Source organism: Gracilinanus agilis, chromosome 3, assembly GCF_016433145.1.
Source record: "Gracilinanus agilis isolate LMUSP501 chromosome 3, AgileGrace, whole genome shotgun sequence".
In the NCBI taxonomy this organism is placed as follows: Eukaryota; Metazoa; Chordata; class Mammalia; order Didelphimorphia; family Didelphidae; genus Gracilinanus; species Gracilinanus agilis.
The window spans coordinates 57,337,035-57,351,543 of NC_058132.1; the positions used below are offsets into that span (position 1 = coordinate 57,337,035).

General features: G+C 36.9%; 1 protein-coding gene across 6 annotated transcripts in view; it reads right to left on the reverse strand.

Annotated features, from left to right (window-relative positions):
* EIF4G3 (eukaryotic translation initiation factor 4 gamma 3) overlaps positions 1–14,509 on the reverse strand; it is a 371,582-nt gene that overhangs the window by 66,823 nt on the left and 290,250 nt on the right. For all 6 annotated transcript variants that reach the window (XM_044667830.1, XM_044667835.1, XM_044667834.1 and 3 more), the window contains one exon: positions 2,602–2,690. In XM_044667830.1, coding sequence (XP_044523765.1) covers positions 2,602–2,690 — 89 coding nt within the window. The remainder of the gene's footprint in view (positions 1–2,601; positions 2,691–14,509) is intronic.

The following is a 14,509-nucleotide window of genomic DNA, read 5'->3' on the forward strand; positions in this document are numbered from 1 at the left end:
CTAGACTAACTAATATCATTGTTTTAATTTCTTGACAAATCCTTTTGAAACTATACCAATACATGACCAAAGTGGGATTTGTTTTGCTTGACTAGGCATAACATTACAAGAAGTTTGTTTTGTTTTGTTTTTTAAGTGGGGAAGGAGGAAGAGAAAACAGGTTTTTGTCAATTGGAAAAAAATAAATTTAAATTCCCATTTATCAACTCAGGCTGTAGGTATATGTCAGAAACAATCTCTACCTAAGTGGCATTGAAAGACATATTCATTAAAATTCAGAAAAACTATACCACACAATTAATGGTGCATGACACATCCTTATTCCAGAATTTGGGCAATACAAAAAGTAGCAATAAGAAAAAGTGATATAGGAGCAAGAATGAATCCCATGTTAAGCTGTGACAAAAATCATCACTGCTCATTATTAGAAAGCAATACACAGCGAGACTCAATTTCTATGTGATGAAGAAACCTAAAGAAATAAAATCCCATGAACCATGACCAGGACTAGAACCAAGGATGTAGTTGTGAGGGTTACCCAGGAAAACATGTTCAGTGGCACCCATCAGATAACAGTTGAACGAAATCTATGAAACCAGCAAAATGGAGGATGTTCCACTAGGCTATGAAGGTATGAATACTTAGATAGTAACCATGGGATTTGTTTTATTATTATTTTCATGGAGATCAACTGATAACATTTATAGCTTGGATCACCATTCCTCACTGTCTAGAGAGCATGGTGGCCTTTAAATATTAGCTGATGGCTATTTTTTTACACAGAATGCCATCAAAGTTGAATGTACAATGGTGCCTTTATGGCAGAACTTTGTCAGATAAACAGATAGAATTCCCCATCTTCACACTTGGGCTTTTTGGGGCATCTATGTAAAAAGTCTAAAAAAGGTGTTTGAGATGAATCATTCTGGCTCTCTGTCTAGGTGATCATTTCAGACTGTTTATGAATGATTCCATAATGACAGGAATATTGAAAATGATTTGATGTCATGGCATGAAGTCCCAAACACCCTACCCTACTGAAGGGTCTCAACACTATTTTAGATGGATTTGGAGAAAGACAGTTTCTAAAGTAACTGGGAAACGGAGTTCCGAAGGACTACCAGAAAGAGGCAAATACCAATGGAATGAAGATTTTGACATGAGGCATTAAGTGAGCTCTCGCCATGGTCTTTAGTTACTGTTCACCTTGGAGAAAGGGAGGTAAGCATCAAGCCTCTTAAGAAGCATGCCCATAACACTGAACAACTCACAATTTGCCAGTAAAGCAGGATGGGCAGGAGGGGAGGGGGGTAGAAAGGCAGTGTCTGGCTCAAGAACGGGGTCTCTAGCCACCCGAGGAGGCCCAGTGCCTCGTCTATCCACAGGACAAAGAATCTTAAGTGTGCGCACAGGTGAGAGCTCAAGAAGGACCCCTGTCACCATACCGGGAACGTGTGAGACTCCCCAGCCTCTGGAAGGTGCTGTAGGCATTTGATCCTCTGTAGAAGCAACATTTTCCTGTTCAGCTGCGACCCGTGTGCAGCTCTATCCACAGCTCTGTAGCTTCCTGCCCGTTCTTAACTCCTGATCACCACAATGAAATCACAGCGTGCAACATTTTAGTGGTTGCTATGGGCCTAACTGTGACATCAACAGAGCATCATGTCGGAGCAATGACAAGGGAACACCGCCTAGCAGGGGGCTTGCCTGAAGGCGGCCAGACTTAGAGCTAGCTGCACAGAGTACACGGACAGGGAGCCATCAGAAGACAATGTCTAGGCTTGAAATGGTAACTCCTAGTTTCTTTCAGAAGCAATTATTTTAAGACAATAGAAAAGACTCCGAGACTGGGGTGATGAGTCAATTATAGCTGCACTGCTGTCCACTTTCCAGCTCCAGGACTTGATGTGGAACATTTTGATATTGTGATCATAAAACTGCTGACTCTGGCCTTCGGGATTAAAGTCTGCCCTTCACTCTAATTTGAGGACTCTGGGTGAAATTTCAATTTTGGCATTTACAACAAAATCTAGCCTAGGAAATAGGGGTGGGGTTTGGGGGGTGGGAAGCTTAATAATAGAACTGTGCCACTGTGGGGCAAATCTGAAAGAGGTCAGAGAAAGAAATCTCTCTTTGAATTTCCCTGGAGTGGGTCATCATTGGTCTGTATTTGGGGAAAAAAATCTCAAAGACGTAGTACTGCTTTGATGAGTTGATCTATCAAATTTGCACAGTAAAGTGAACTGGCTGAGGTTCAAGAGAATAGCTATGTGAAATGAATCCCTACATTCCAGCCAAGCTAACAGAAAGAATGGAATGACTTCGAGCAGAGGCCATCACAGCTGACTGACCCAGGTTAATTGACCCCTAGTCCTGCAAAGGGAAAGGGAGGAGAGGAGAGGGAAAATGAAATCAAACAAAACTGTTAGGAAGCTGGTAAGTTGGATTCCACAGTAACATGGTTTTAAAAGACATGCCTAAAAGCTTGAGGAAAGCAGCAAATCTTTTCACCCAAGGACAGAAGTACAGACTCAATTGTGATTTTGTGAAAGACTCAGCTGAACTGAAATGGAATCGCAGAAATCCATGGTGCTCCCTTACCTCTGATTCTGCCTCTAATGTCTCTTCAGTGGTTCGGGTCCGATCTTTTGGTTTCTTCCACATCTTTGGTGCTGTTACAGCTGTTTGGGCTGCAATACAAGTTTATGCCTATTACTTGCTAATACCAAATCATGCCAAGGAGAATCAGGTCCTATGGGATGGGGTGGGGAGAGGGACCAGAGAGTGCTGAGAGCTAAGGGGTGGCAGGGTTGGGGATCCATTACAAGTAGGACTTTTAAATGACATTAAATATCCCATACTACCAATCAACAGGATTCTCCTTCACTGTCTACGAAGAATAAATCATAGCAAAATTCAGAGTAAAATTAAAATGAAATCCAACTTCACAGTATCAGATGGCCTAACCAACCCTTCTCAAAATGACCAGGATATATTATCAACTAATACTCTCTTTGCCTAAATACCTCCCATGACAGAGAATTTTTTCCTTCCAAAGCAACCCATTTCCATTTTGGACAACTTTAAAATATGAGAAAGTTCTTCCTGACCTCACTCTGAAATCTGTCTTTCAATAACCTCTAGCCATGTTACACTTCCACTTTCCAAAGAAAAACTAACCGCCTAATTCTTCTTCATACACAGCGGCTGGAGGCAGTGACTACGCTTTTAGGACTTCCCTAAGCTAAAAAAGCCCCAGTTCTTTAATTGATTCTTTTACAGAAGTCTCCACTTCTCACCGTATGTTAGATTATTCTGGCTTGTTCATCTCTTTCCTACAATGTACCCAGAACTTACTGCAATACTACAGATGTGGTTCGATTAAGGTAGATTGGAGCAAAAGCTCCAATCTAATCTCTGGACACTAAGCTTCTATTAATGAAGCCTCAGATGTATTACATTTGAGAGTTTCTACACAGATCAACGTGGAGACATAGAACTTACAGTCCACTCAAAGCTAAAGCCATCATACAATAGTTGTCTAGCTATTTCTCCTCCATTCTGTACCTGCAACATAGTTCTTGCTACATTAGTACCTATTCAATTGCATCTTATGAGAATTAAGTCTATTGACCTAGATTGTTGAGATCTTTCTTGATCTTCCTCTGTTCCTTCTAGTTTGGTGTCATGTTTTATTTCAGAAGTTATTGCCTCAAATTGCCTAGCAACCAAAAGAACACTTTGCTAGATATTTCACGAAAGCTATTAAAATATTTCCTTCCTATTGCTACCACATTATGCATGATTATAGGGGTGAGAACGAGGAGATAAAATATAAGACAAAGTCAGGCTTGCTACTAGATGCTTCTAATACTCAACAATCTTCCAGGGTAAAGTGAACTTTAACTGTCAGAATCTAATTAGACAAAAATTTACGAGGTACCTATGATATGTGTAAGGCATCAACTTTTAAACAACAGAACAAAAATTCATCTTGATTAACAAATGCTAAAGAATTACTGTGAGTCCAGTTTAGAAAGAAACCATAATTATCAATGAGAGAAAACATTATGGAGAGAAGATGGGGGATGAAAGTAAGGTTACCAAAGAGATACCCATTAAGGACATGAAATATATTCTGAAATCAAGGAACATGAAGCTGACAAGAGCCAACTAATTGAGGTCCTGATTAAAAGGCAAAAATCACTCAAATGATGAAACTAATCCCTTCCCATGACTGTTAAAACTTTTGCTATTTACAATGATGATTTGGTAATATTTCTTATATAACTATGGTAGAATCATTAGATGGTTCTCAAATCTCCCATACTGTCCTCTGAACCTATTTTTCTTTATTCTAAACCTCAGTATTAATCCACCTCCCTCTATGCTACCTTGGTCTTTGGATAAAACCTCTCTTAATTTCTTAATTTGACCACAGTCTTTGAATTATACCTCTTACATATCTTTCTTGTGTGCCCACTTTTCTATTATTCCCACTATAACCACTAGTATAATCAGATCCAGACGCCAAATACCTTGACTATCGCAACAACCTCCTAATCCTTCTTGAATTCTCTTTCATTCTCTTCCTTCTTGAATTCTTTCACACAACTGCCAGAAACAAACCTGAAATGAATTTCTATTGCCTTTAGGAATAAATCCCAGCCTTCTCTGGCTGTCAAACAAAGTTCTATAAAACCTTGCACTTTACTAACTTACCAGCCTCATGTCATGATTCTCGTCTAGGTTCCAGCCAAGGCGTACTCTAGATGTTCCCTTACGTGTGTCCAGTATTTTTCTCCTCCCATGCCTGTTTGCATTGTTCTCTATGTCACCCTTCTTGGTTTGAAATTCTGCACATTCATGATTCATAACTGTTCAAATGCAACCTCTTTCATAGAATCTCTGTTACAAAATGATCCTATTTTTCCTCTGGCCTCATTACTCAGGATATTGTGGGCTGAGTGTTCAAAAGAACAAGGAGTGCTGGGGAAAAGATCAGGAAGAAAGAGAATAAAAGAAAGCATCCAAAACAGTGATGAGACCAGGAGATTACTGACTGGGTTGCTGGCAGATGGGGATATAGAACAAGCATGTGTGCGGGCTCACCAATCACCATGCACTTAGGTTGCTGTGACTCTCTCTGGGTAATAAAATGGAACCATTAACGGATAAGGTGGGAAATAAATTGGACTTACTTGAAAGTGAGATGTTGAAACTACTTCACTAAAAAGTTTAGTATCCTAGGTTTGGGACTGTCTTTACTTTTCTTTGTATGCTCAGTGCTTAGTACAGTGCCTGGGACACAGTAGGCACTTAATACACGTGTTCTGATTGCTGCTAAGCATTGGCTTTGATAAGGGTGACATAAGGGAGACAACTGTTGTACAGCATAATAGACAAATGCACAGGATCCATAAGTCTTGAACATTCTTAGAGTTGCAGATCTACCAGTCTCTGTGACATCTTGGGAAAATTTTACCTTCATTCTGGACTTGATCTCCTTGGAAAATGAAAGGGATTGAAGTATAGAGCAGCTAGTAACTGCTAGAGTTCTGAGGGCAAATTCATCTAAGGGCTTACTAAAATTATTTTGAGATCATAAATGAGAACGAATGTGAATAAGGGCAAAATAAAAATGTTCTGCTAAGCTTTTATTTTGTTTTATGTATGAGTTTAAATTTTAAAATTCATTCTAAGGGCATTTAGGTGGCTCACTGGATAGAGATGCAAAGTCCTGGGTCTCAGATGGTCATTAGCTATGTGATCCTATGCAAGTCACTTTACCCCAATGGTCTAGCTCCTATTGCTCTTCAGTCCTGGAAATGATACTCAGTATCAATTCTAGGACAGAAGATAAGGTTTTTGTTTGTTTGTTTTTCGAAAGAGGGGAAAAGACTGTGATTTCAGAAAGAATCATGGCTACCAAATTATCGGATTACAGATTTAAAACTAGCATGAGCCTCAAGTCAGGAACTAGATACTTTATAGAGGATAATAGGCATCTGAAAAGAAAATATAAAACATTCAGGGAGGTGGCAATTAATACTTCTTCCATTCTTGCAGGATATATATTCTTGTCACCATGAGTACACTCCTGCCTCATCTGGCCATTTTGTTCTGGGCAATTCATTCTCATGTTCTTCCCTAGATTCTCCAGGGAAGATCCACTCAATGTGTTAAAGGTTTTCTGGTTCTTTCGTGTTTCTTTACTTTTAAAAAATGTTTTATTGAAATGTAATGCTATATCTTAATATTTCAACTAGATTCAATTTAGCAAATATGTATTAAGAACTGACACGGTATAAAAAATTGCCTGGGTACTAACACAAAAGAAAAAAACCAAATCCTTCTCACTTTCAAGGAGTCACACACTCTACAAGGGGGATGGGGGACAACATATACAAAGATAAAAAGTAAATGGAAAATTTATGCAAAATAATTTCAAGAGGGAAGGAGGATGTCACAGTAATTATGCTGTGGAATGGTGCCCAGGTAGACACTATTTGAGATACGTAGAACAATTTTTACCTAGACTAAATGGTCTTAATCTATTTTTTCCCATTCTTTGGTCTATTTATTGAAAGGTTTTCTGTCAAACATCATTCACTGTTTTCTGTGTATATATAGCAGCTTCATCTAATGCTAATTAAGCTGCTCTAATCTTTTGTAGGATGAGAAACCACATAAAAAAATGGCTAGGATTGTAACTATAATAATGTTAAATAGTTTCTGAACTAGGGACTAAAGACAAAGTCGACAAAAGGGGGAAATACTGGGTTGGAGGAGATGTAATCAAATACAGTAATCTGGTATTGGTGGAATGATAAATTGGTTCCACCAATATAGAAAACACTTTAGAACTATATCTCAAAGTCACTAAATTATGTAACTCCACTGATCCAGTGAATTCTATTAGGCATGTACTCCAACAAGGCCTATGACAAAAGAAACCACATGGAGTAGCAAAGAATAGAAAAGAAATGTCTCAGTATTGGAGAATGGCCAAAAAAATTGTGGAATATGAATGTAATGGAATTTTACTGTGTCATAAGAAATGAGGACTAGGACAGATCTAAAGAAATATGGAGTGATAGAGAATTTAGCAGAACCAGAACAATTTACACAATGACCTCAATAATGTGAAGGGAAACAAACCTGGAAAACTTAGGAATTCTGATCACAGCAGCTCCCTGATAAGGCTTTAATAAATTTGAGGGTGAAACGCTACATGGTGGAAAAAAGAGGATGAGGAGGGGCAGAACCACTGAGAATGCCATTACGGTGAAGAGCTATTTATTGTGCTTCACTGTTCATGGCTGTTAAACTGAAAGCATGGGAAGTAACAAAAATGGAAACAATTTGTATTTTGCTTACTGTAATTCATTAAACCACACGTGGTTATTAAACAAGTTTAAGTGATTGCATGATTTTTAATAAAACATTGAAAAGAAATAAGGAATAATAGAATCTGGAACTCAGCCATTTTTTAAAATGTTAAAATCGTTTTTACCTGTAATTGAGGGAAAATAAGATAAAATGTTTGGAAAAATCTTTTTTAAAATGATGGCCTATGGTACTCTGCTGTGAGTAAAGTACATGAACTTGACAACAAAGGCTCTGTAACATTAATCTTGGTTGCTTAGGCCTTGTTGGCTTTTTTTCCAGGTTCTTGACTATATTATGGAAACCTGAAGTTGACAGGTAAGTGAGATATATGTCTATATTGTAGTTCTGGTGTTGAAATATGCTGGCGGCTTTCTGTTAGATTTTATTCCTTATGCTGAAATCTCACTTAAAAAAAAAAAGAAAAGAAACAAGAAGGAAAAAAATTTACAAGGACACCATCAAAAGCCAGTATTTTTTACTTTTTAAATTCATCTTTTTCTTTCTTTGGATATATTTCTCCAACAGCTTTTGGCCCCAATCTATTTACTGTTTTAAACCTGTGACCTAGCACTTCTAGTTATATAATTTTGTGGCCCAGGTTCCATCTTGGGGAGAGTTTCTACTCTTGAATCATTTTTCTTTGCCTAACTTCAGGCCCCATTTATAGCTTCTTCAGGAAATTTCAGACTATATGAGTGTCAATACTTAAGGTCACTATATGTATATACATATATACATAGGTATATATCTGTATATACGTGTATATATATACACACACACACAAGGTACAGGAAAGGCTTTTATTTCATCTCACAAAAATGCAGAAAACTCAAAACAGTCGATAGATAAAAGATCCCATTATCTCCTCTACATTTGTTCCACAAATATGTCCCTCTGTCTCATCTCTCAGCTAGGGACTTTTTCTCTGGCTGACCCCAGGACCTGAGACACACTCTCCTCATCTCCTCCCCATAGCTTCTTTAAGTCCCAGGTAAAATTTCAAAGTTTTTCCTGACCCCCTTTCATTCTAGTGCCTTCTCTGTTACTTCCTATTTTCCCTGGATATGGCTCACTCTCTATATATTTGTTTCCATGGTGTTTCCCTTATTAGACTTCGAGTTTCTGGAGGTCAGAAGTTATCTTTTGTCTCTTTTTGTATTCCTGGCACTTAGCACTGTGACTGGCACATGGTATAAATAATTTAATGTTTATTGACGGACACTGATACAATTGAGTCTCATCTTCCCCTCAAAGCCCTATATAGTTTCCTAGATTCTTAGCAACATCTTGTGGCTTGGGTCTCCCCTGGGGAAGAGGAAAAAACTCTGGGTTTCCTGGCTCCACTTTGACCACAGAGACTTATACAATTCTTTGCTGTTATGATTTACCCTATGGTAATAGTGCTCAAAGGGCCAAATGTAGCACGATTCACTAGTATGCCCCATGTTTTGCCTCGTCAGTCATTTTTCAGTCATGTCAGACTCTTTGTGACCCCATTTGGGGTTTTCTTGGCAGAGACATTGGAGTGCTTTGGGCAGTGAGGTGATCCAGTGGATAAAGTACTGAGCATTTGGAGTCAGGAAGACTCATCTTCCTGAGTTGAATCTGGCCTTAGTACTACTAGCTGGATGACCCTGGACAAGTCAATTAACCTTATTTGCTACAGTTTCCTCATCTGTAAAATGAGCTGAAGAAGGAAATGGTAAATCACTCATGTTTTGCTAACTAAGCCATAAAATTCTAGATACCTTATTATAAATAAAATATAAATTTCTCTTAATATAAATTTTAATTATCCAGCATACATATTAAGGTAAGAAGATAATTCACACACAAACAAAAAACAAAGCCAAACCTTGCATATTACATGTACATACCAATCTCAAAATGTGTCAAATCTGTGAATACAAAGAATTTCACAAAATGGTTGCTCTTACTGTCCAGGCACAAATGATGGGCTTCTCCTATATGGCTACTAAAAGAAATGGTCAGTGGGCAGGATTCTTCATAGCTAAGACTACTGTGCCATGAGCAAAAAAGACTTGAATACCACTCTCCTCAGGACCTGGACTCACTGGCCCAGAAGCAAGATGAACCTGGGATAGAAAGGCAACCATTTTCCCACTGGATCTCTTCAGCATAAGCAACTCACAGGAAAAACCTTTTCTACCCAAAGGTAGGCTATGCCCAATAATTCTCCCCTTTTGGCTAGAAGGCTAGATTTGGGGACCTTTTCTCTCTAAGAGGTTGATACTGTTGTCCAGACATCTCACCTTCTCTCTTTAAAAGGGTAAGCTTCAGGATACTCCAAATCAGAGTCATTAGGGAGAATCCTAGGGCTAATGTTCAGAATCATCCTGAATGTGTCAAGAAGGTTGGGCCTGGAAGGCCTCAACATTAGAGGAAATCCCCCCTTTATCTACAGATTGGAATTTCCCCAAGCTTGCCTCCAGGAACTCCACAGTACATATTTTTCAACAATTTATATGTTAAATGAATTTTAACCCACAAAATATCCTAAATTGTGAGCCAATGTTCCAACTTCTTGCTCAGAGGTTTTTGTTGATTCCCATTCATTTTTCCACATCCTTGGTCAAAGTGAATAGGCCCCTTTTTTTTTTTTTTTTTTTAAAACATAAAGACATGCCTTTAAATCCTTCATTACTGTGAATCTTCTATGCCTCACCTCCTGCTCTAATGAAGAGACATGGCCATTACACCATTCTCCCCAACTGTTCTCTACAGCCTCCCTTGCACAGAGTGTGATGAGTGTCAGGGGCTACACTTTGGTTGCTTTAATTTACATCTCTTTGACTATAACAAGGGTCAACAATTTTTTCAGTCAGTCAAAAACTACTTTTTTATTGAGGGGCTTCAAAAATGTTTTTTAAACTGCACTTCCTTTTCTGAAAATGTCTTTATATTTTTGAACGCAAAATGTTGTTACATTGATGTAGGAATTATCTTCGAAAATGTTAAAATTTTAATACAGTTCAGTTATCAAATTTGCCATAAATCTACCCCCAACCAATTATTCTTTTTGACTTTACTCTTTGTTGGTTTTTAGAATATAAAAATTTTAACTTAAATCAAGCACACCTTGACATTTTTGCCAATTTGTTTCTCTATGTTATTATCTCACTGGTTTTTATTCATCCAAAGATAGCTAAGAAGCATAGTAAGTGGCCCTGAGAAGTCATGAAGACCTTAGTACAAAAGCTTATTAACTGTATGGTCCTTCATGTGACTTTTAACCTTGCTAAACTTCAGCTGCATTATATTATAGGGGAATAATAATAGCACCTATCTCACCAGGCTGACAGGATAAAATATGAGATTTTATCTACACATGAGTATGCAGAAATAGAGAAAATGAACTTTGTAGACCTAGGTGGGCTGTAGTATTATTAGTGATTATTATTATCATCTACTTCTATGAAGAAAGCCTTTAGATTCTTAACCAATACTACCACATTAAATATGTAAATTAAATAGCCAAGTAATATAATTTTACTGTGTAAATTCAACCCATCCAAATATAATGAAATGTCCCTCATGTCTGAAATTCTCCCTCTCTTCATCTTGACCTGAAAGCATTCCTGATTTCTTTTAAGACTCAGCTTCTCCCTTCTGTAGGAGGCCTTTATTTCTCTGTTCTTGCTGCTGCCTGTACCTTCCATTCATTCCTAAGGTTGCCTTGTATCTAATTTGTGATACTCTCTCTATATGTCTATATGTGTATATAGTGTTTCCCTGAAATGAGGGAGTATTTTTGCTATTTATTTTTTAAAATTGACTAATGTTTAGCACAGTGTCTAGCACAAAGTATAGAATTAATAAAGTGGTTGCTGATTGACTGAAGTACATCTTTATTTGAAAAATGATGATTTTACATATGCTTTTACAAAGATCATGTGAATTCCTAGGGGGGTTAATTCCCATATATTTGATAGTAATTATTACAGTATTTTTTCATGATTTTTTCTTGATGTTTATTGCTATTGAATAAGAATCTAAAAGATTTTTTGTAGATTAATTCTGTATCCTAATTTTTCTTGTCTGAATATTACTTCTGAGTCTCTTAGATGTCCTAAATTTACGATGCATCATCACCAAATAATGATATGCTTTCACCTGTATTTCCAATGTTAATCACTCTAACATCTTTATTATCTCTTACCCCAGTTGCTAAAATTTTTAATCTATTTCATATAAAGGTAATGAAATGTGGGAATACTTTTAGTGTCTTTCAATAACATTATATTGAAGATTTTGTTATGTTTATGATTTTGTTATCATATTCCTATTCTTTTTAGTGTTTTTCTTATAGCCAAATAATGGGATTTTTTCTCAGATTTTTCCTGTATCCATTGATATAATCATCTGGTTGAATTAAAGAACAATTCAGAAAAACAAAAGAAGCCTATAAAAAGACAATCATAAAAATTCATGGGATGGAATCACAACAGTTTTTAGAAACAAATTTGTAACACCTAAATTAATGAGATAAAATAATCAGATTAAGTTTACATCTAAAATCACTACCAAAAAAATGAAGTAATAGCTATAAGAAAATAAATAAAAGGTTATAAAGTTAAGAGAAAAAACAAATCAGAAACATTAAAAAATAAAAGATAACAAATACAAGGTTAGTAATATTATTAGAGAATATTTACACAAAATCTCAAAATAGAGAAACTCCAAAAATGAAATTTATGCATAAAAATGTAAATTATTCAAATTGAGAAAAATATTATATCACTAATGGAAAAGGACAATCACTGAATTAAAAAAATGGAACAAGCATTAAATAGGTACCTTGGTCAAAATCCTGATGGTCCCAATTCACAGGTAAATTCTTTTAAAACTTTCAAGAACAAATAATACCTATACTACATGGAAACCTCATAAATATAAAGATGAAATGCTGCCCAATACCTTTAATCAATTTTAAAATCTGGTAAAAAAGTAAAAAAAAAAAAAAAAAAAGAAATTTAGACCAATTTCCTTAAATATAAATGTGTATGTAGGGGGAAGGGAAAGGACTAAAACAACATTAATATTAGCCAAAAGTATACAGCAATCCACTAAAACATTATCATGATCAAGCAATTTATAACAGATATGTGTACAGGACTTATTTAACCAGAGAAAAACCATCAACATAAACAATCCTCAAAAACATTCTAAATAAGCATATCAATACACAAAGAAACATTTTTCTTTGTGTTCTAAGATTTCATGGGTATAAGCAAGTCAGTACTGGTCTCATACATCTTTTTTGCCTCATCAGAGCTGTTTCCTGGATGACATCTTCTATTCCTTGTGCACCCATCATGTATGTTTGAGTCACTTGCAACTCTGAATCAGAGACTGTGGCACTCAAAGATTCATACATGGTCTAGTATTTTAAAACACAGCCAAAATGTCCCTGTCAAAAATTACAATAATCCACACAACCCCAGGTTGGAAAAAAGAAGTCATATTTCTAGAGGGCTTTGAGGTTTATATGATTATTCTTAACCCATGGTGTAAAAATGGAGGCTTGTATAGACAAGATAACTTGCCCTAGACAAAATGTTTACAGTGTGATAATTAGATTAAGTCTACACTGCCCATCTTTAGATTTAATCACCAAAGGTGAGATCACCTTCCAATTCTGGGAGGTCCTAACTCAAGTGCTAGAGTAATAAATCAGAATCAACTCACCACCCCCTACACTTTCTATGTGTAAGCGTCTATTGTGATTGGACAGGCAGGCTAGGGGAAGGCATTGGAAGTGAGATATATGTGGCCACTTCCAAAGAGGGAGTGGAAGGAGTGAGGCTGCTGCTGGTTTGGTGAAGGGGACCTGAGGGAGCTTTGCTGGTTTGTGACAGAGACTGTTCCACGTGGTGAGTTTAAAGACTGAATCTTCCTGAACTTCTATTAAGAAACTTCTTTTTATAGACTTTGTGAATGAAGTTTGCTCCTTTCACCTCCAGGACTCAGGCCCTTTAACCCTCAGCTGAGGGGTTAAGATCTACCTAGACTAAATGGTGGGATAGATTCTTATTTCCTTACTTCCTCTCTCTCTTCTCATGTAAATAAATTTCCATAAAAGTCAATTTTGATTTGAGATTATTCTTAATTGAGATGACAAGAGGGTAAAAGATGTCACACTGCCCCTACAGCTGCTTATTCCCTGAACTCCAAGATGCAATTATATAGAGAGCATGCTTATAATTTCTCAATGGGACAGAAGTGGCAGAAATGATATAAAGGGGGAGAAAGCCTATTTAGTGCTCTCTCTTCTCTTTTGACAATTCTGCTTATGGTGAAAGAGACACGAGTCCACTCAGGCCTGGATTGGTGTGGTGGCAGAGGAGGCTTCAGGCCTGAAAGTTATATACATCCTTTAAGGCCAGGCTTGAGACAGCTCCTTCTGGAAATTTGCTCATAGCATTACTGCAGAGCACCTTAGCCTGTTTCTACTCACAGTCAGTGCCAATACAACATGCAGTTGCACTTGAATTCTTTAATTGTTTGTTCCCAAGTAGGCTGCAAGCTTTTTAGAGGCAGGGCAACATCTCATTCTTCTTTCATGTCTTCTAAAAAGTGTCTAGTCGAGAACTGGGCTAAGTTTACTAAAACTTAAAAAAAAAAAAACAAAAAACAACTCAACAGTCACTACAACAACCTATCAATAAGAAGTTTCCGTGATACAACAGCAGTTAGCAGGCAATCCGAGGCCTAATATGTAGTAGGTGTTCTCTTAGTGTTTGTTGAATTACTAAATAAACTATTTCTTTCCTTCTTTTCTATCCTAATGGAAATCTGGAATCAAATGGAAGAACTGGGTTAAATTAAACCCAGGTCATTTATTTTAAAGTTAAGTGTTATTTTGATTATACTATGTAATGCCAATTCCTTACATCATATGCCCACTGATGCCTTGACAATCCAGGACCGTGGTGCTGGAGTAAGGTTTACCTCTAGATCCTTTTAGCCCTTATTTCAAGAACAAGTCCTAATGGCATCTTGTCCATTACGTGATTATCCCAGCAGGGTCTTAATAGACCAAATGTTTTACATGTTTCTCATGCTCATATTGTATTAGTTGTATGTGCTGTTTGTA